This window comes from Lolium perenne, chromosome 4 (assembly GCF_019359855.2).
Source record: "Lolium perenne isolate Kyuss_39 chromosome 4, Kyuss_2.0, whole genome shotgun sequence".
Lineage (NCBI taxonomy): Eukaryota > Viridiplantae > Streptophyta > Magnoliopsida > Poales > Poaceae > Lolium > Lolium perenne.
In genome coordinates this window covers 48,185,506-48,206,421 of record NC_067247.2, presented here as the reverse complement: position 1 = coordinate 48,206,421, position 20,916 = coordinate 48,185,506, and the positions used below count along the sequence as shown (strand labels likewise).

At 46.3% G+C, this 20,916-nt stretch overlaps 3 protein-coding genes and 1 non-coding gene across 4 annotated transcripts; 1 reads left to right on the top strand and 3 right to left on the bottom strand.

Annotated features, from left to right (window-relative positions):
* Nucleotides 1-12,060: 12,060 nt before the first annotated feature.
* LOC127297828 (U2 spliceosomal RNA) lies at nt 12,061-12,258 on the bottom strand. Its single transcript, XR_007849516.1, has one exon. It is a non-coding gene; the product is annotated as a U2 spliceosomal RNA (small nuclear RNA).
* Nucleotides 12,259-12,488: 230 nt separating this feature from the next.
* LOC127292420 (PITH domain-containing protein At3g04780) lies at nt 12,489-15,321 on the top strand. The gene is made up of 7 exons (XM_051321811.2): nt 12,489-12,743; nt 12,927-13,050; nt 13,740-13,788; nt 13,892-13,952; nt 14,085-14,131; nt 14,223-14,300; nt 15,008-15,321. Exons 1-7 carry the CDS (start codon nt 12,567-12,569, stop codon nt 15,054-15,056), a joined length of 585 nt encoding a protein of 194 aa, XP_051177771.1. The 5' UTR covers nt 12,489-12,566; the 3' UTR covers nt 15,057-15,321.
* A 284-nt stretch (nt 15,322-15,605) lies between these two features.
* LOC127292419 (protein LIFEGUARD 2) lies at nt 15,606-16,681 on the bottom strand. Its single transcript, XM_051321810.1, has 2 exons — nt 16,307-16,681; nt 15,606-16,222 (listed from the first exon to the last, which is right to left on the bottom strand). Exons 1-2 carry the CDS (start codon nt 16,572-16,574, stop codon nt 15,747-15,749), a joined length of 744 nt encoding a protein of 247 aa, XP_051177770.1. The 5' UTR covers nt 16,575-16,681; the 3' UTR covers nt 15,606-15,746.
* A 915-nt stretch (nt 16,682-17,596) lies between these two features.
* Nucleotides 17,597-20,791, bottom strand: LOC127292416 (protein LIFEGUARD 2). The gene is made up of 4 exons (XM_051321808.2): nt 20,437-20,791; nt 20,222-20,335; nt 18,167-18,324; nt 17,597-18,054 (listed from the first exon to the last, which is right to left on the bottom strand). The coding sequence occupies exons 1-4, from the start codon at nt 20,687-20,689 to the stop codon at nt 17,848-17,850; spliced, it is 732 nt and encodes a 243-aa protein (XP_051177768.1). The 5' UTR covers nt 20,690-20,791; the 3' UTR covers nt 17,597-17,847.
* Nucleotides 20,792-20,916: the final 125 nt, after the last annotated feature.

Sequence of the window (20,916 nt, the reverse complement as noted above, 5' to 3'; positions counted from 1 at the left end):
TAATATTCAAGTTCATCACATTAAAACTATTTTTTTATAAAAAAGAAGAGGCTCACCGAGGTGGTACGGTGCCGGCTAGGGGACGACGCTGGCGATCGACGGCGGTGAGGACGGGGATGATACTAAAACCTACAAAACATAATATAATTTCAGCTCAAATTGCATATAAAAAATAAAATCCCTAACTTAGGCATTTCATCAAACACCTTTCTAGCACTAGAAAAATAGTACGAGTTAAACTAGCAAATAAATGAGCTAAATTAGGAACGCCGGAAGAAAGGATGATATTGCTAACCTTTGGATAGATGGAGGTCGTTAATCTTGTTTAAATGGTGGAGAAAAAATGAAAATTTGTTGGAGTGTGAGAGGTGCAAAAGGTTTAGAAATGTGAGAGAGATGAGAAAATGAGAATGGATCGGGGGCGGGGAGGGGGGGTAGTGAGCATATGAGGCACCCTTTAGTACCGGTTCCTAACACGAACCGGTACCAAAGGTCCAACCCTGGCCCCACCCTCACCTGCTATTCTGGCCGAAGACCTTTCGTACCGGTTCCTAACACGAACCGGTACGAAAACCCGTAACGAACCGGTATGAAAACCCATAACGAACCGGTACGAATGCTCCTCGTCCGTCTGAGCGCCGGCCCGAACCGGTACAAATGACACCTTTAATACCGGTTCGTAAGGGAACCGGTATTAAAGTCTAAAACGGTTGCCCCTTTTTCTACTAGTGTCACCACCGGGTACCATAAAAGAGATCAGTGTTTATGTCAAACTGACAGGAAATTGTCATAGTGGCATTTGCCTAGTTGGAGAATTTTTCACAGTAAAGAATTGAATGCGTTTTTTGGGGTTATTCGAGGCCATGCTTTAAACATAAGTTCACTAATTTTTGGTATCTCACACTGGAGGTCAACATGAGAGCACCTCGATATGTCAAGCAAGCAGATGCTATAGTATGTTTGCATTTGTAATTTTTCCCACTACAGTTAACAACAATGTCAACCTAGAAATATTGCGATTGCTCCAGGCACTGAAGCAGCTGCTGTGGGAGCAGTTGTAAGTGGCCACCAGGTTCGGGATCCAGCGGGACGCCTGATGCACCACATGCGTCTTCTCGGAGCAGATAAATGCTTGCTACGAAGCAGTATGCATCAGCACCATCCCCATTGAGGAAATTGCTTATTCTCGGCGCTGTCCCCATTTCTTGATTAATGTCGTGATGTTGTCAATTAATTATTTGATGTTATTTATGTTCTTTTTGTAATATATGTAGTAGTAGAGAGTGGATGGCCGCTCGCTTGCCATGTCGACCGCAGACTGCACCCACTGTGGTGGGTTTGCTATGGTTTACCCAGCCATATACACAAAATCCGCCAAGTACACCGGCACCATGGCGATGTTCGGCTTCCTCTCGCCGTGGTTCAAGTACAAGTGCATGGTGGCGGCGGTAGTCAGCGACATAGGAGGTTTAGAATATGTAATAGGAGGTTTATATTATATGTGTTTGAGCTTCAAGTACAAGTGCATGGTGGCGGCGGTAGTCAGTGACATAGGAGTGTTAGAATATGTAATAGGAAGTTTATATTATATGTGTTTGAGCTTCATACGGTTTGTATATGTAGCCGTATATCTGTAAACCGTATATCTGTAAAACTCTGGCAACGTCCTGCCTAATATAACATGGAACCGTGATCGAGACAAAGGTACACTTACTAATATGGTATCAGAGCTCCCTTCTTCCCTGATCTAGCTGCCACCGCCGCCACAACCAACAACCCGCGCCACCGTTGCAGCTTGACTGCTGCTGCCATCGCACCCTACAAACAATCCCGAAAAACACACAGAAAAAAACCCGCCGCCGCCGCCGTTGCTATTTTCAGCCGTCGCCGCTGCCGCATCACAAGACTTCTCTGCCGAGGTAGTAGTTCATCTGCTGCCTCCGCTGGACGACAACATCTCTCAACAACACCCTCTGACGGTGCCCAGATCGACCTCCGCAGAAACCCTAGATTGTTTCTATTTTCAGGTCGGTTATCATGAGTTCGTCGAGTTCATCCGTACTATCAAGCTCTGCCCTCACTGCTGCCTTGGGGGCACCTCCTGCTCAACAGCTGACACACAACAAGTTCCTCCTATGGAAGGCTCTTGTCCTTCCTGCCTTCCGCGGTGCGAACGTGATGACCCTTCTGGATGGTTCGAATCGAGCTCCTACCAAAACCATTGAGGTTGAGGATTCTGGGAAGAACAAGGTTACAGTTCTGAACCCGGCATACATTGACTAGATGGCCAGAGATCAACAAGTGCTCCATTTTCTCCTCAACACTTTATCCCCGGATGTGTTGTCACATTTTCTTGAGGTGACATCCACTGCCGAGGCATGGGCAGCTATCAATGCCATGTTCAAGACACCGTCTTGCACCAAGGCGCAACATCTTCGTGGTGAACTCAATGATACCAAGAAGCTCTCGCTGACTGATGATCAATACTACACAAAGATGAGAGGCTTTGCTTCTGAATTGTATGCCCTTGGAAAGCCAGTTGAAGATGATGAACTCCTTGGATATTTGTTGCATGGCCTCGACAAGGGCGAATACAATGCTCTCATCACCACTAGCTGAGCTCTTATGACATGCGCAATGGAGTTGAAGAGAATGGCTCGATTGTCTCCTTTGCAAATCTTGCCCGTCGTGGTGACCAACGTTCCCGCACCCGTACTCCTCCGCCCCGTGGTCGAACACCTCCTCCTCCTCAGGCTCGCAGTCCTGATCGTGGCCCATACCGTGGTGGTGGTGGCTACCGAGATGATGACAACATGACTGGCGCAGAGATGATGACAGGAATTGGCGCAGAGATGATGGCCGCGGCAACTGGCGCCGTGACGACCATCGGGATGACCGTCGAGATGATCGCCGTGACAGGCATAGAGATGATGGTGGTGGTGATCGCTATCGCCGTTCTGATGGACGCCGCTCAGACCGTGTCCCTACTCCATATGTTGATATTGAGTGTCAAATTTGCAAGAAACATGTCCACCCCACAAATGCATGCTGGTGGCGCTATTCAGATGACAAGAAGGACAAAGATGATGGTGAGAAAGGAGCAAATCTTGCGTCATATGGTGTTGATACAAATTGGTAAACTGATACAGGCGCTACTGATCACATCACTAGTGAACTGAACAAGCTTCTCATAGCCAACAAGTACCATGGGCAAGATCGGGTTCGTACTGCTAAAGGTTCAGGTATGCACATTAGTCATATTGGTAATTCATTTTTGCGCACTCCCCATGACTCCTTTGATCTAAACAATATCATTCATGTTCCTAGTGCATCGAAAAATCTTTTATTTGTTCATCGATTTACCCATGATAATCATGTCTTTATTGAGTTTCATCATTTCTTGTTTTTAATCAAGGACCAAGCAACTCGAAGGACTCTGTTTAGGGCCCCCTACTAGGGTGGTCTCTATCCCTTGGTGCCCATGTTTCATGTGACCGCCAAGCACACATTCATCACAATAAAGCCGTCATCCTCTACATGGCATCGCCGCTTAGGACATCCATCTTCATTTGTGAATCGACAAGTTCTTAGGAGAAATAAAATAGCTTACACCCCAGAAAGTACTCTATATGTTTGTGACTCTTGTCAGTTAGCAAAGAGCCACCAGTTACCATATCCCAATTCTTCTAGTGTTTCCACTGCTCCTTTGGAGCAAGTCTTATCTGATGTATGGGGGCCTGCTTCTCTTTCTGTGGGAAAACATGCATATTATGTAAGCTTCATCAATGATTTTAGTAAATTTACATGGATCTATTTTCTTAAGAAACATTCTGATGTTTATCAAGCCTTTCTTAATTATCAACAGTATGTTGAGCGTACGTTTCATAGGAAAATTGTTACTATGCAAACTGATTGGGGAGGTGAATATGAGAAATTAAATGGTTTCTTTCAAAAATTTGGCATTACACATCATGTCTCTTGTCCTCATGCTCACCAACAAAATGGTTCAGCTGAAAGAAAACATCGTCGTATAGTCGAAGTTGGTCTTGCTTTGCTTGCCAATGCCTCCATGCCTCTCAAGTTCCGGGATGAAGCTTTTATAACTGCAACATTTCTCATCAATTTACTTCCTAGAAAATTACTTAACTTTGAAACTCCTACTGAACGGCTTCTTCATATCACCCCAAATTATGATGCTCTGAGGACGTTTGGTTGTGCCTGTTGGCCTAATCTTCGTCCCTATAACAAGCGGAAACTTGCTTTGTGTTCCACACGATGTGTTTTTCTTGGGTATAGTCCTCTTCATAAAGGTGTCAAATGCCTAGACATATCTACAAGTCGTGTGTATATCTCTCGTGATGTTGTCTTTGATGAAAATAGCTTCCCATTTGCATCCCTTCATCCCAATGCCGGTGCTCTCCTTAAAAAGGAAATTCTACTTCTTCCATCCTCCACATCCACTTCCCATGAGAGTGCACATAATTGCAATAACCATGTTGTACCTATTGTGTCTATTCCTAATGTGCTGCAGGAAGATGCAAGCCCAGAAGAAATTTTCAGCCAAAACAGTGAAGAAATCAGTGTTGAGCATGTTGTTGAACATCAACCAAAAAATGACAAAACTAGCACGACGATTTTCCTGAACATTCCTCTGATTCTGTTGATCCCGAGGCGCATCAGTTCGATGCAAATTCGCCTCATCAGGTGACGGGAGCTTCAGCCAGTGGGCAGGCCTCGCCTGTCGTGTCCGTGCATGCTGGCACACGCCCGCAGGACCACATGCACATGTGCCCAGTCCACCGTCGTCGCGTGTCGACTCTGGCTCCCCGCGCGCAAACTTCCAAGGATCCATGTCGCTGCATGCAGGGGACTCGCCAGGCGCTGCAGATTCGAAAGGCAACATGTCCCCTTCGGCATCTTATGCGGCGAGCTCAGGTGAGAGCTCTGCTGGGGGAGCTATTGGGGGAGAAAATTCAGAGAATTCAAATTCTGATGGACATTTTAAATGAAAATCCTGGTGTTGGTGTTGTTTCACCGCCTCCACCTTCACCACCTGGGGTGCATACTCGACTGCAAAGAGGTATACGTAATTCAAAACAATATACTGATGGTATAGTTAGATATGGTATGTTATCATCTACCGGTGAACCACATACACTCATAGAAGCTCTGAATGACCCCAACTGGCGCAAAGCTATGGAGGAAGAATACAATGCACTTCTTGATAACAAGACTTGGCACCTCGTCCCTTCGAGTAGAAGCAAGAACTTAATTGATTGCAAATGGGTATACAGAATTAAGAAGAAGGCAGATGGCTCTATTGATAGATATAAAGCAAGGCTGGTTGCAAAAGGTTTTAAGCAGAGATATGGCATTGATTATGAGGATACATTCAGTTCTGTAGTAAAAATTGCAACTATCAGAATTGTTTTGTCTCTTTCTGTTTCTCGTGGATGGAGTTTACGGTAGCTAGATGTCAAAAACGTGTTTCTTCATGGTGTTCTAGAAGAGGAGGTATACATATGAGACAACCTCCAGGTTTTGAAACCCTCACGCTCCGCATCATATTTGCAAACTTGATAAGGCTTTATATGGTCTGAAACAAGTACCTCGAGCCTAGTACTCAAGCCTGAGCTCTAAGCTATGTGAACTTGGGTTTACACCATCAAAGGCTGACACCTCTTTGTTCCTTTTTCAAAAAGTCAGGTATCACTATGTTTGTTTTAATTTATATTGATGACATCATAGTTATTGGCTCCTCTGATCATGCCATTACTGCTCTTCTTCGAGATTTAGCCTATCGCTAATAAGGCGCACAACACGTCCTTCCATATTGTCATCTTACTCTTGTTTTCCTCCCCTATCTCAAAACACTAGCTACAATTTTGTCGTAACTCCTATCTATTCTCTTGTGTCCTTTAGATGAAAGACATACATATTGTATTTGTATCGATTATGGTGGTGCATTCAACGATTTTTATAGGCATTAGGACATGGAAGCATGCTTTGCGCCTTAGCTACCTACCATTGTATTGAGACACTAATGCATGCAAGTATTCACGATAAAAGAAAAGCAATGCATGCAAGTGACGTGAATATAACCGTCACTACTTCATCGAGATACATTCTATAGAACGTCCAATGGATAGTTCTCGTGTTGCCCCCTAACTGTAAAATAACAGTATCTTTTTTATAGTGCATGGTGTATTTTATACATGCTAGACTCGCTTTTACCTATTTTTTTTCAAAATGGGAGAAATATCGCCCCAGCTTCTGCATCCAAAGGATGCACACGGTTTTTTTATTAGATTATTCACAACACCTTACAAGAGATACAAAAGATTAAAACTTGAAGCCACCTTGCTAAACCTAAAGAGGGATGAAGGGGGTGACAATTCACCAACTCATATCATCCAAAAACCAAATGTCTTCCCAGGCCGCCCAATAGCAGATGAGAAGCATATCTAGTCAAGCAGACTCTCAGCATACGCCAACGCACATGCCGTAGAAGTTGCTACCGCCGTCTTCCTCGATTCCATCTTCAAGGGAGATCATCGCATTGACCATGACAGGCCTGCCATCGATGCCGCCACGGTGCCAGACGACTCCACCATCATGCGCGTGTCCATCACACTGCATCCGTCCCGAGACACCACTGCACCATGCCATGGCGACTCGACGACGCCGACACAGCAAAAGCACACCGCTCCACCTCAGCACCACCGCCATCCGTTGTCTGCTCCAAAAACGATAGCCCCAACAGGGAGAACGGCGTTGCGCGCCGCCATCGTTCGATCCGGGAGACCCGAGTTTGGGGTTTCCCCCGGAGCAGCCCAGACGAATGTAGCTGCAGGAACAATGCCTTCAACAATGATGCGACGAACAGGCGCCGCCATCGTCCGCCATGACTGCAGTCAAGACTGGTTTTCACCGGCAGCCACGCCGCCGTCTGGGACTAACGCAGCTGCAGGAACAATGCCTTCAACAAGGATGCGACGAACAGGCGCCACCATCGTCCGCCATGACTGCAGTCAAGGCCGGTTTTCACCGGCAGCCACGTCTCGCCATTGGGGACTAGATGACGGATCGCGAGACCCGCCAAAATAGCCACGAAACTGGCTGATCCCCTCCGACTAAAGAGGAAACTGCCACCGCCCAAGCTTCCTCATGCTGCAGATCAGACCCAGGAGCACCGCCGACAACCAACAGGGATGCCAGAGATGCAGGTGTACACAGCCCGACCAAGCCCAGATGGGCTCAGACCTAGCCCGCCTACCCGCAGCCATGGCCGTCCGTCGCTAGAGTTCACCGAGGAGCCCTAGCCTCCACCGCCGCCTGCAGCAGTGTTGTAGATGGCCGGAGCGGGCGCTACCGCCACCACGCCATGCCGGCGACCAAGGAGATCCGCCACCACCACCACGCCAAACGGGCTTTGCCGCACCTGGTGGGCGGGGATGAGCACATGGGAGGGAGGGAGGACGGCCGCCGGGCTGGGCACCCCGGTGCGGCGTGGTGCGCTGCCGCACGGGGGTGGGAGGCGCGAATATGATGATGCCATATATAGTAACCCTAGAATAAAGAGAGAAACAAGTTATGTCGGAAAAAACAACTTCCATGGATAGCTACGTCCTTTTTTTATGTCGGAGGGATCACACGACGGCTTTATTCAGCAACATTGTTTGCAATAATACAATTTGGAGGCTCCTTCTTAAATAAAATTTGGATTTAGGTGCAAGGCAGGTGAGTGGTGCTGGCTCGTGGTACTGGGGAAACCCTTGAGCAACCACGATGAGGATGGCGCCATCGGCACTGGCGTAAGGCTCCTTCTTGAAGGCCTCGTCTAGATACCTCCCGCAGTTCTCTCCTTTGTGTGGGTGAAAGCCTCGAATTTCCTTGCAGACAGCGGCAGCGTTGCAACGTCGGTCCCCTTCTTAAAGGGCGTCGTCTTGGGAACTGCATATGTGAGGTTTTGAGCAATGGCGGCAGGATGTGGCCATGGCGACTTGCTCTGATTGGTGAAGTATTCTCCCCATGTCGACTGTCAGGTGCCTGGTTTGATACTGTGTATCTCCATTGCCCCTTCTTGTCGGTGGTTGACGCCCTCGAGCCTGGGTGAAAGGGGAAATGGTTCCCGTTGACGGCAGCAACGACACTAGGCTGGCGATCGGCCATGCCATGATGGTCTGTTCATCCTTGGGATAGGTTACGCCCTCTTCCGTCGTTTCTTCTCCGGTGCGTCTTCTTCCTGCAGCTTCGGTGTGATGTTGTGGTTGTTCCTGCGATGGTGGTGGTTTCGGTGAAGCTCCCCAACGTCTTTGGTGGCGTCTCCTTTGTTAATCTAGCTCTCTCTGTTCCTCATGTTATTGGGGGAACTCCTTCAGTTCCCAACGGTACGGTGTCCTTCGATCCAGGGCGAGGGTCAAGGGGTCTCTTTCTGGAGGTGGAGACGGTGGAGCTTGGATCTAGTTTCCGTCCATTGAGCGCAGAAGAATACACTTTTCGGCAGCCTCCCCAATCTCTTAGTGCCTTCTTGGTGCTCTACTTGACGTCTAGCTGTGGTGTTGGCATTCCATATGGTGTTCTTTGTTGGGAAAATCTACTTATCAGCGCCGCACGGGTCGCTTCCGCGTGCGGCGGTGCTTGACGATTCGCATAAAGGGACCGTGTGATCCACAACCACTCGTCCCCCTTATCTCTTCTCTCTTAATCACCTCACGGGCTTTTCTTGTCCACTCGTTCCCTCTCTCAGAGACAAATCACCACACGGGAGGACCACATCAAGGAGGACGAGCGGCGCACGCCTAGCTCCGCCAAGCCGACGCCATCGAGAGAGGAGGACGAGCGGCACACGCCTAGCTCCGCCAAGCCACCGCCATCGAGAGAGGAGGACGAGCGGCACACGCCTAGCTCCGCCAAGCCACCGCCATCGAGAGAGGAGGACGCGCTGACGCACGGACGACACCGCCAAGGCGCCGCCGAGCGATGAGGAAGCGCGGACGCGCGACGCACGGACGGCTCCGCCACGCGCGGTGCACTACTTGATCTCCTAGTCACGACCGGTCCGGTGGATCCTCTAACACGCCTCGTAGTTTGAACTCAAGGACATGCCCGAAACTCGAGGAATAATGGTGCCGACATTCCTTTGGTGAAAATATCGGCGAACAGAGAGGACAATGGCACATGCAAAACTCGAAGTGCACCAAGAGCAATTTTCTCCGGAACAAAATGTATATCAAGGTCAATATGTTTGGTCCGACGATGCTGCACAGGATTGACAGACATGTAAACCGCAGAGATGTTGTAACAATAGACAACAGTTGCAACATCTAACATCACATGATTTTATCTTCTGCACGAAATAGTGGTTTGCATTGTAGGTTAGGTTTCTGGAGGCTGGGGCTAGTTGGAAGAATCTGAGCCTAGGTAATTTTGTGCAGATGATTAGACGGGGCAAGTGCAGTCGTTAATGTTATATCCCTTCGTCCTGCTGTTGAGCTATTGTATGACCATTTGGTTCTTTGTCACCATTTTCATGAAAGCTCAACTGTACTTTGTCACCATTTGGTTTACTCCTAAGGTTGCCGATGATGACAGATCAAAGATATTGAGTTTGTATTGGTGTTATAGCTATGTTTTTTGTTCAGCACTCCTACTTTGCTTGAATTATAAAAATAATAAATAATCAGAAAGGATACAACGTTTGCACAGACTTTCCCTGAACCACACCACTCTCTCATGTGTAAACCACACCAGCTACCTCTTTAGACTTACATGGACCTAAAAAGATGCAGAGAACAGCGGCACGAGCAAAGCGATAGCAAATTTACTGCAACAACCATGTTGTACTATCACACCATGCAGGCGTCGAGGCCTATTCGTCGAGTACAATTGTGTTTATGTCAAACTGACAGAATTGGACAGAATTGCGTTTATGTCAAACTGACAGGAAATTGCCATAGTGGCATTTACCTAGTTGGAGAATCTTTCACGGTGAAAAACTGAATGCCGTTTTGGGGGTTATTGGAGGGCATGCTTTAAACATAAGTTCAGTAATTTTTTGGAATCTCACCAATCACAATGGACATTCATTCAATAACTGGAGGGGGAGCTGGGCCTTTTCTTACATACTAGATGATATCCCGCGCGTTGCCGCGGTTCATTGGTTGAAAAATAATAACTAAAAATATGTGTTGAACATATCGCATGACAAATAGAAATAATCATACGAACTGGCATGTTCCATCTAAGAAGAACGGTTTTGTAAAAATTATCTCGCCAATCAAAGATACGGAGCTCAACATAATTTGTAATACAACTGTCGCATTAGATCTTTAACACTACACGTAGAAGGTAAGACCGTAAATAAGTTTTGTATTGTTGCTTCATAATTATGTTTTATTGCATGTACATATAAAGCGAGCTGCTTCACAATGAAAAATTATCCCTTCAGAATGGTAAATGGAAGCATATTTCAGCATCTACGCAATAAAATTTAAAAACATCCATACGACATGAACTACCTTTTCACGTCACCAACGGAAATACCATTGATTAAGGCAATAAATAATAAGGTGAGGTTGGAAATTGTCAACCGGTGAATACACCGTTGGGTACTACTGCTGTCGCGGAAGGTGAAGAAAAAGGATTTGATCCTCCTTGCTCAGTAAAATAAAATACGAAGAAGCAAGTCCAGCGTATTGTTCTCTAGAGATCAACCCTTTTTTACGAAAAAGATGAAGAAGCCAATGCTCATTAATTCATCCCCCAGAATGAATTTCCCCTCACAGGCTTTTCTTGGACACGAAACGCTGAAGCCAATAGGTGCAGTGTCCTGAAATAATTTAGGTGTAATACTAATGCATAGTAGTAATATTTAACAGTTAGACTCACTTGGCCGATTGGAACTGGCCTGACCATGAACGGTTATATAAAAATGTCACAGTATGTATGAGTGAATCAGTGGAAATCCATTACTCATTTGTATTATCATGTTTTTTAAGTGTAATTATCTCTAGACACGAAAACAACCTTTTCTCCATCCTGCAAAAAGTTCTCTTTCAGATTAATTATTAGAGGAGACCTATCAGAAATAATCAAGGTCGGCAAAGAACTTGCAGGAATCGGTTACATGTAATAACCTGGAGTTTCGCAAAAAAAAAATAGACCTGGAGAGTTGAAAGAGGCACCGAGTAGTGCGAAAGCGAATCAATTGAAACTAATGGCAATGACGAAAAGAACAGCAGAACCCTGCATGACCAATGGGTACTCCAAAAAGATGACTGAAGCCAAATCGCTGGCAGGTTAAGAAAAATCCAAAAGTAATTCAGATAATCTCAACGATGGTATGAAGTTGCAGTACGAAAGCATCGATTATTAGAGCAAACTACCTGATGTGGTTGCAATTCCAGAAGTCCAAGTAGACCAATAAACTCACATGAATCTTCGCTGTTGGTGGATAAAATTGCAGACCATGCCTATGCGGCTATGCCGTTTTGGCTCTGCACCACCATCAACTCATCACGTATCACAGGAAATAGCAGCACTGTAGCACAATGGCACGATAATATCTGGAGAGAGATAGAAGATAGGACGGAGGAGCAGCAGTAAGAGAGATTGAAGAACTCCATTTGGAGATTTTCGGCTGCGCGGAGCCAGATTGGACTTAAATATCTAAGTCACGAGAGGAAGCTGAAAGGAGACGTCTTTCCAAGGACGTGTGGGAGTTATGAACTTATGATGAATATGTGGAAGAGGAGAGGGTACGCGTTACAGCAGAGTAGTCAAATAGAAAATGATAGAGGCAATGCCACAACCTGATGAATGATGATGTGGCTTAAGAAGTGAACGCCGAGTAAGTTAGCGTGGATGTGGATCTAAAACTGAAGTGAGTGATGTGGCATGCTTGCATGTTGAGAGAATTACCCTTAGTGGGTTGCTCCCATTTAGATATTATAGATTATAGATTAGATCACCAGAACCGAGCCATCATCAACGAAAAAACTAAACTACAGTCTGCAGGTGCCAAACCATCTCGTCCAAAAATTTCAGAATTCGATTTGGTTGGGGTGCACCAGGCACCGGGCAGCAGTGCAACGCCCGGGCGACACTTGAGAGGCCCAGCAGCAAGCTACTATGGTGGCCCCTCCCACACAAAAAATAAATTTAATATCGTTGTAGACCAATGGCCCACATATCAGATATTAAACTGATAAGAACAGATACTACACTTGATCTTAGCCAAAAGGCCGAGAAAGGTATGAGTTGCTAGCGCGCCCACCCCCTCCTTCTTATACCCTCGCCGCGGCCCGCTTCCCCCTTCGCTCGGCGAGGTGGGACTAAACTGACCAGCCGCTCCTCGCACCGCAGCTTCGGGCAGAGCGTCGAACGAAAACGGGCCCGGTTTCGGTAGGCCCAGTGGGCTTCGGCCCATCACCGGGGCGAGAGGAACACAGAGGCTTACGTCCCCGTAACTACTCTGCTAGCAAGTCATCTCACGAGTCGAACCCCGCAGCACAGCAACCCCTCTCCGACCTTCCAGAATCCAGAACCAGCTTCCGGGACCAGCCATGGCGACCGCCCCCGCGCCGACCACCGCCGCGCCGGCCCCTCCGGCAGCCGCCGCGGCCGTCCCGTCCGCCTCGGTGCCGCGCGGCCAGGTGGATCTGGTCGACTTCATCGACTGGACCGGCGTCGAGTGCCTCAACCAGGACCCCGCGCACCCCATCGCCAACGCCTTCAAGCAGGTACCACGCCCGTTTCCCGCGATCCCCGTTCCGATCCGGCGGATTTTAGATGCGCTCGCCTGATTTTTGGCGGGGCGGCGGTCTCTAGGGTTTCGTAGATTGTCTGTGTCACTGTGACACTTCCATCTGTAAGCTGTTGCGGATTTCAGAGGCGACTGCGTGTCTGACGATTGCTGGTTTCAGGGCTACAGGGAGGATGACGGGCTGCACCTCGCCAGCGACTCCGACGAGCAGCTGCTCATCTACATCCCATTCATGCAGGTCATCAAGCTGCATTCCGTGCTCTTCAAGGGCCCCGAGGAAGAAGGTGAGGTTTCTAACTTGCTACCAGGTTGCTCGTAGATGTAACTGTGTGCTGTACTTGGTACGTTAGGTCCGGGAAGGCTAGCAGTGGATGTTAGAACCTCAGTAGTATTTCTGACATTATCATGACCACTAGTGCTTGGCGAGATCCAAGTGGTGGCCCTATTGTTCCAAGCATTAATGCTACATGAAACAAGAGGTCATTTATGGTGCTAGTGTGTGTGTCTGAAACATTGCTTGCTCACATATTTGTAACAGCCTGCTTGTTCAAATTATACATTGTTTAGTTGCATATATGTCATGCGTTAATATTTTGTAAGTTTCCTGTGCATATATATAACTCACTTGCTGGATATCTGCACTCGTCAAAGTTCAAACACAGCTGTACTTGGACCTATGTCGGCATTAAGCACTCTCATGGGTTATCTGCATGCTTTGGCTTTGTTTAATTTCTGGAAAGCGCAATAGTTGTTCTCTTTCAATGCTTTACAACAGTGTTGCTTGATATTGGCATGAACTGCTCTGCACACTAAACTACATGTTTCTCTGATACTGCTTTGTGTTCATGCTATTTTCACCTCCAACTGAGATATTTAGTTTCTGGTAGAACAGCCCCTTCATTAAACCACTTGCAGTAGTTCTCTTGGGTCTTGATGTTTTCTCAAATAGTAATAACATAATCTGTCAACACAGGTCCCAAATCTGTGAAACTCTTCTCCAACAAAGAGCATATGGGTTTCAGGTACGCTACCTTTTAGTTTTAACTGAAACTCATTGATACCGACTTCTCAAAACCTATTGGCTTTTCCCTTAGGCCTGACATAAATTTGTTTACTTGATGGCAGCAATGTCAATGACTTTCCACCAAGTGACAGTGTTGACCTATCCTCCAGCCATTTACTAGAAGTATGTTCTTAACAAAATTCAGTCTTGTTTTTTCAGGCTCTTTCCTTGATTACCATGTAGCATCATCAGTTGTTCCTGTTTTAGCTTATGCCTTACCTCAAATTGATGAGCCCTTGCTATTCTTTTCTACAGAGCAAGCCTGTGACACTAAAGTATGTGAAGTTCCAGAATGTTCGCAGGTATGTACCCCTACCTCTAGCACGCGTGGAACAGGGATTTTGTTAGTCTTACCCTATCCTATTCTTATAACCTCTTTTTTTCCCATTCCAGCTTGACTATGTTTATTGAAGACAATCAAAGCGGAGCTGACATCACACAAATTCAGAAGATTGCGCTTTATGGAACAACGTAAGTTATATTAGCGCTTGGTTCCTAATTTGCAGCTGGCGCACATATTGTATTGCTCTTTTAGTTGGATTGCTCAGAATATGGGAGGTTTATGATTCAGTGAAGATAAAAATAGTTGGTCATCATTTCTGAAGTAGGAGTGACTATAGATCTAGAACATCATGGTGCGATACTAAATTTAGAATTACTTGAAGGGAGAGTCAAATTACATATTGAGCTAGTTTTTTCAGGTTGTTTAGTTTGTGAGCATTAGTGTTGGACAATAATCATGTCAATTGGATTTGGAACCTGTAATCGATTTTTGTGCTGCAACTCCTTGCTATTGAACATACTATGCATATGTTGGTTCTGTTCTGTCAAGACAATAGATCCTAGTTATGCAATGAGCATCCGTAGTTTCCTAACATTGAAGCTGCACAACAATCTATTTATATTTTATTATACCTTTTAGTAACATAATAGGATGCATTCTAGAAAAAAAACGAAATTGAATGGTGAAAGCAGTTATCTTACCAGGTCTGAACTTAATGTGCAAGAATTGAGATATAATTTGTAAAAAAGAACAGCCTGTTCTTATCTCCAGCATCTGAGTGTACATCAAAATTTCACCTCATAGATATTGCAGACTGAAATGTCCCCTCCTAGAGAACACTTCTGATGGAAATCCATCGTTACCTGTGATTGATGTGCTAAATTGTGTTTTGCAGCGTGGACACAACAAACATGAAGGACCTGAAGAAGATAGAAGAGCATTAAGCAGTCCCATCTAAGTTAGTGTGTTCCAGTGGGTGTAAACAGTTAACTGTTGGGAAAACTTGTGGTTGATCCTGGCAACTTTGTGCCCCATTTTAAACGTGTGGTATTTAAGGGCTTCATGTCTCTCGGTCTATGCTAGAGCGATTGCCTGTTGGCCTCGTGCAGGCTGCAATTTCAAGTTGGGCTTGTGTCACAAATGAAACGATGTTCCCTCTTCAGAAAATTCATATTCATCTTCTTTTGCTGGGGAATTTGTTGTTTTCAATTTGCTTTGGTCTTGCCTTTGTTCATATTGCCTTAAGTGAAAATGTGCTGAGGCCATAACTGGATTGTCAATGTTTCTCTGTAAATCTCCAGCCATTGAGAACACATAATGTTACACGAGAATGAGAATCCATATATATTCGATCCAGTTTAGCTTACATGTGGCAGAGTAGCGATGATCTCTTGCTGCTTATCAATCGTATTCATCTGATCATCTCCTGGGAGTTGGTCGTTTTCGATTATGTATCTATTTTTCATGTTGCCTTGATGACGTGAAATGATAACTCGTTTGGCAATATTTTCTGTTAATCAGAGAGCACGTCAGGTTACATCAGAATCTACGTATGATCAAATCTAGTTTAGCATACATGGAGCGCGCAGAAGGAGGATGACAATCATTTCTGGCTGGTTTGTACGATCGATCCATCAATCGGCGCCTTCGAGCGCGATGAGGATCGCCTTGAAGAGGTTGATGATGTCGAGGTAGAGCGTGATGGACGCCGCGACATACTCGTCGTAGGTGTATCTCTTGATGAGGTTGTCGGTGTCGTAGATGATGAAGGCCGAGAAGACGAGCGACGCGATGCAGCCGTACACCAGCGCCGCCGTCTTGCCCAAGGGGAAGAGCACCATGAGGAGCGCGTAGATGAAGAGGATGAGGCAGGCGGCGAAGAGGAAGGGCCCCAGGAACTCGAAGTCGTGCCCGCGCTTGGCCGCCCAGAAGGTGTATGCGGTGAGCCCGGCGACGACGACGAGCGTCATGGCGGCCGCCTCGAATATGATCGGCCCTCGCTTTGTGAGGCAGCCCAGCCCCACGGAGGCGCTGATGCAGACGGTGAAGATGAACAGGAACACCAGGTTGATCGGGTGCTTCTGCCGGAAGTACACCATCGGCAGCATCACTGCACATCATCATAAGCAACGGCATCGATCAATGGCGAGCTAGAACGCGGCCGGCATTGTTCGTGCCATCGTGAAGTGCGTACCGAGGAGGGGGGAGATGAGGATGACGATGAAGGCAGCGAGCGCGGCGGGGGTCTGGGAGAGGAAGAAGTTCCTCACGGCCGGGGTGAGGTACATGGCGCCGGCGACGGCCACCGTGACGAGCATCTGCAGGGACACGATGACGTAGACCTTCCGGATGAAGGCCCACCGGAGCTCCGGCGTCTCGATCATGTAGCCGTCGTGCTCCGCCGGGTAGGCTGCCTCCACGTCGTGGTGGTGGTGGTGGTGGTGCTTATCGTGCTTGCCCATGCCCGGCTACGTACCTCCGGCGCCTCGCTTCTCCAAGCTCGAGGATTGCTCGTCGCGTCCTGGCGAATGGTAGATAGGCAGCGCCAGCCATGGGCGACAAGTCTTTTTTAGATGTCATGGCCGATTGTCGGCTATGCCTTCCTCTATTCTTGGCTGGTTGCTCGAAACAACGATATCCTCGTGTCTCCTTTCGAGTCTCCAGCATCTTCCTGATCGCCATCGATAGACAAAATGAAGTTTAGACGTGAATTTCACTAAATTTAGTATCGAGAAACATGAATTTCACTGAATTGTTATTGGATGCGCCACATGCGCTTAAATTTTTAACATGAGCGCCAAAATTTGAAACCTTTTTTTTTGCAAAGCAAGACGTTACTTCATTAGCAACCATGGCGATGGCGTACATACTAAATCTTTCTAAGAGGGACGCATAGACTACAAGAGGCCAACCTGCATCGGCAAGTAGATAAGAAGAGATATGAGAGTATCTAACACTGAATAGTGACCAGAAATCTAAGACAACAAGTTGCAGATTTTAATTTCTGAAAGAGATATATACTCTCTTCATCCTAAAAAGGATGTCTTAGATTTGTCAAAATTTGAATGGATCTAGACACTAAATCTAAGACATCCTTTATGGAAAGAGGGAGTAAGTTCTAGATTTACAAAACGGGAGTGATCGATCTCTAAAAATTCTTCTAGCTAGAGTATGAGCTATTATATTCTCTCGTCTAGGCACTTTGATAATGCAGTCGGACTGCATCCTCCTTTTCCTGAATAGTTCAGCAAGAATTGGGTTTACAGCCCAGTGGCCTGGCTTGCGATGAGGTCATTTGCCGCAGCAGCCTAGAGATCGGTTGTCTGAAAATAGATGGTAGCATTGTGCTGAACTGGCGGTGGAGTCATGCCCGCACAACACCAACCTTATAATTTCATCTCACTTTCTCTCCGACGCTTGTTAAAACCTTAAAATAGAGCTATATCACAAGATCAATGCACCCAGATTTTGCAATCGTATAAAATGGAGCAGTGAAATGAGGTACTTTGAATTAAGTTCATGCGTCTTACAACTTCAACCCACCAGTACTCATATTTTCATCATAGGAGAAAGTAAACGGACATTGCATATGTTGGAAGTGGGTAAGGGAGATATTGCGACTCCGACAGTATCAAGAGAATTTACTGATAACAACTACATGGATCAAAGGGATTCATGAATTTCTTATATGCACAAGCTAGGTAACTAAATCAAGCGGAGGAGGCCTTGATGCGCTCAGCTATCGGCTGCCCGTAGCACTTGCATCAGAGACAGGAACAGATTGATGATGTCGAGGTAGAGCGACACAGCAGCCCAGATGTACTCATCGTATGAGTAGCGCTTGATGATATTGTCCGTGTCGTAGATGATGTAGCCGCAGAAGATAAGCGATGCGATGCCACCATATATCATGACAGAGAGCTTGCCCAGTGGGAAGAAGATCTGCCAGCAGAAGTGTTATTAATATCATGCACAAAAGAACATAACAAATATTCATCTCAATAAGAATATGTTTCAAGATACAGTGGTTAGTGAGATGGTGCAGCTATCCAACCTGGATTAATGAGAACACCATCAGCACCATAAGAGCCGCAAACAGGAAGGGGCCAAGGAAGTTGAAGTCATGGCCTCTCTTTGCAGCCCAGAAAGTATAAGCGGTCAAGCTGATCACCACCACCGCTGTGAGAATTGCAGCTTCCAAGATGACTTTTCCTGTTCACACAAAATGCTACAATCAATTCACGGCACATGACCTATAGAGAGTTGATGTGTACAACTCCTGTTGAAGAGTATTAATAATTAATGTCCCAGGGCACATAAAAAGAGGATAAAAGAACATGAACCAAGAATGCTTCTGTTATTTTCCGAACAAGCACTACCAACTAATTCGAACATCCAATAATCAAATTCATAATAATAAAATAATGCAAAAGGGGATACCAAAGCCCTCAAGGCCTCAACAGCCATCAGTTATGTCCCAGCATCAATTCCAGAAAGGTAGGTCTTACAAAATCCAAACATGCAGCGATATCTCAAGTGCTTGGTGAATAGCAGCCAACATAATTCGCTCAATATCAAAGAGTAAACTGAGCATTTTTTAACTAATAAGAACTAATTCATTTTGAACTCTGAAATATGCCAATCCAGAGCACCTCCAACCCCTTCCGACCCCTGTACTTGGGGAAAGATTTCAACAGGGGGTGCTGCTCACAGAAAATTCGGAGTATTTAAGTAGTTTCTCTGAACCTTATATACAGAGCTAAAGTGATTGTGTATGGGTTGACTGATTGTATGCATATTTATGACATGCCCGTTAAAACATATGCAGACAGGAAAAATAAACTGGCGACTATGTAGCTGTTGAAAAAGGTACTTCTGTTTCCAAAAGGCCAAAAAGCACAACAAGGGTAAAATGTATGAAGGGAAAGAAAAACAAAAGGGAAAAGTGATCCCACTACCAGGCAACCTTACAGCAATGGAACACGAAGAAAACTGAAGAAGGATTGATTCTACAGAGGTGCGGTGATATGCACAATGATTCTATGTTGGATGGGTACATGATAATATTTCTGAAACTTCGAAAAGTCAGCCCTTAATGATGGCACAAAGTTATGAAAGATTAGCAATTATCATAACATGATGGGAAGGGGCAACTAGAACGTCTTTTGCTACATTTGCTAAGTTCTCCTGACCTATTGACAAATAGGGTTGTGATAATTATAGAACATTTATGTAAGAAGCTTGAACCTTGAGACAACAAAGATATGCTGCCTATACAAAGACACAGGATCCTGTAATCAGAAGAAGGGTCTACAAAGTGTAGAATTCTATTGTTGCAACAAGGTTCTGTGTACCAAAGCACCACACACATGAACATGATGATGCTTTGCATTCCAGGTAGCAATCCAAAAATTCCATGCATGAGATGTTCAACTTATCGAAACAGCAGCAACATGGTCTATATGCCTGTGCTGGAAATCAAATCATAGAACAGATTCCCACTGTTTAAAAGTGGTTTCCATTCAGTACTATCATGCATAATCTTGCATAACTGTTGATGATGCTCAAAAAAGACCAAACGAAAACCCCATCCATACCAACATATCTAGCATCGTTTGAGTACATAAACAAGAAAGGATAGGACAGTGGAGGGAGCGAATAAACCTATTGAGCCCTATTACTGGTGGAACAAGATCCTAGTGCCAATAGTGGCTTCCTTTTAGTTCTATGGTGCATTACCTTAGGGAACTAATCCGAATGCTCGCTGGAGCAAATTACAAAACTGACCAACAGGCACATATCTAACAATGATTTCAGTGAGTGATGCAAGCAAGGAAAGGATACCTAATGAAAACAGTCTATTCGTCGCAATTAAATTAGTAGTATCCCACAAGTTTATAGGCTCAATCAATTGAACCATATACCTAACTTCATCCACAGGTGAGCAACTAACAATGATTGAGTCTACTCGTCGCAATTAAACTAGTATCTGTCCCACAAGTTTATATGCTCAATCAATTGAATCATAATATACTTAAAACTCCATCGACAGGTGAGCAACTAACAAATGATTGAGATAGATTAAGGGAAACGGTAGTTGCATTATTACCGCTGGTGAAGGCGCAGGTCATGCCGACGGCGAAGCTGATGGAGACGGTGAAGATGGCGAGCAGGATGAGGTTGACCGGGTGCTTCTGGTGGTAGTAGTGCAGCGGGAACAGCACTGCAACAGACACGAACCAAAATCAATCGATCAGGGCACGAATTCTAAGCCGATTGGAAGAGGGACGGGGTGGGGGGAGGAAGGAGGGCGGGCGGGCGTACCGATGAAGGGGAGGATGAGGAGCGCGATGTATGCCCCGAGTCCGGCGTTGGAGGACACGAAGAACTCGGACACGGCGGGGACCTTGACGACGAATCCCGCGACGGCGGCGGTCATGGCGAGCTGGATGGAGAGGATGACGTAGATCTTCTTGATGAGCGCCCAGCGCAGGTCCGGGCTCTCCTCCATCCCCGGGTAGAGCAGCGAGGAGCCGTCGCCGGCCTCGAGGTCCGGCGCCTTCTGGTACGCGAACATCTTCGCGGCGCGCGCGCGGTGGCTAGGGTTTCGGTCGGTCGTCGGAGGAGGAGAAAGCAAATGGCACGCTTCGTTTGGTTGGACGAACGCGGATGGTGATGAAGAAGATGAAGACCAACTGCCTTCGCGTGGAAGGTTTGCCGTGCAAGTAAACGCGGGCCCGTTGGATCCGTGGGCCGTCCGGCCCGTCTCGCTGGACGCCTCTGTCGGCCCACTGGGCCCGTGCG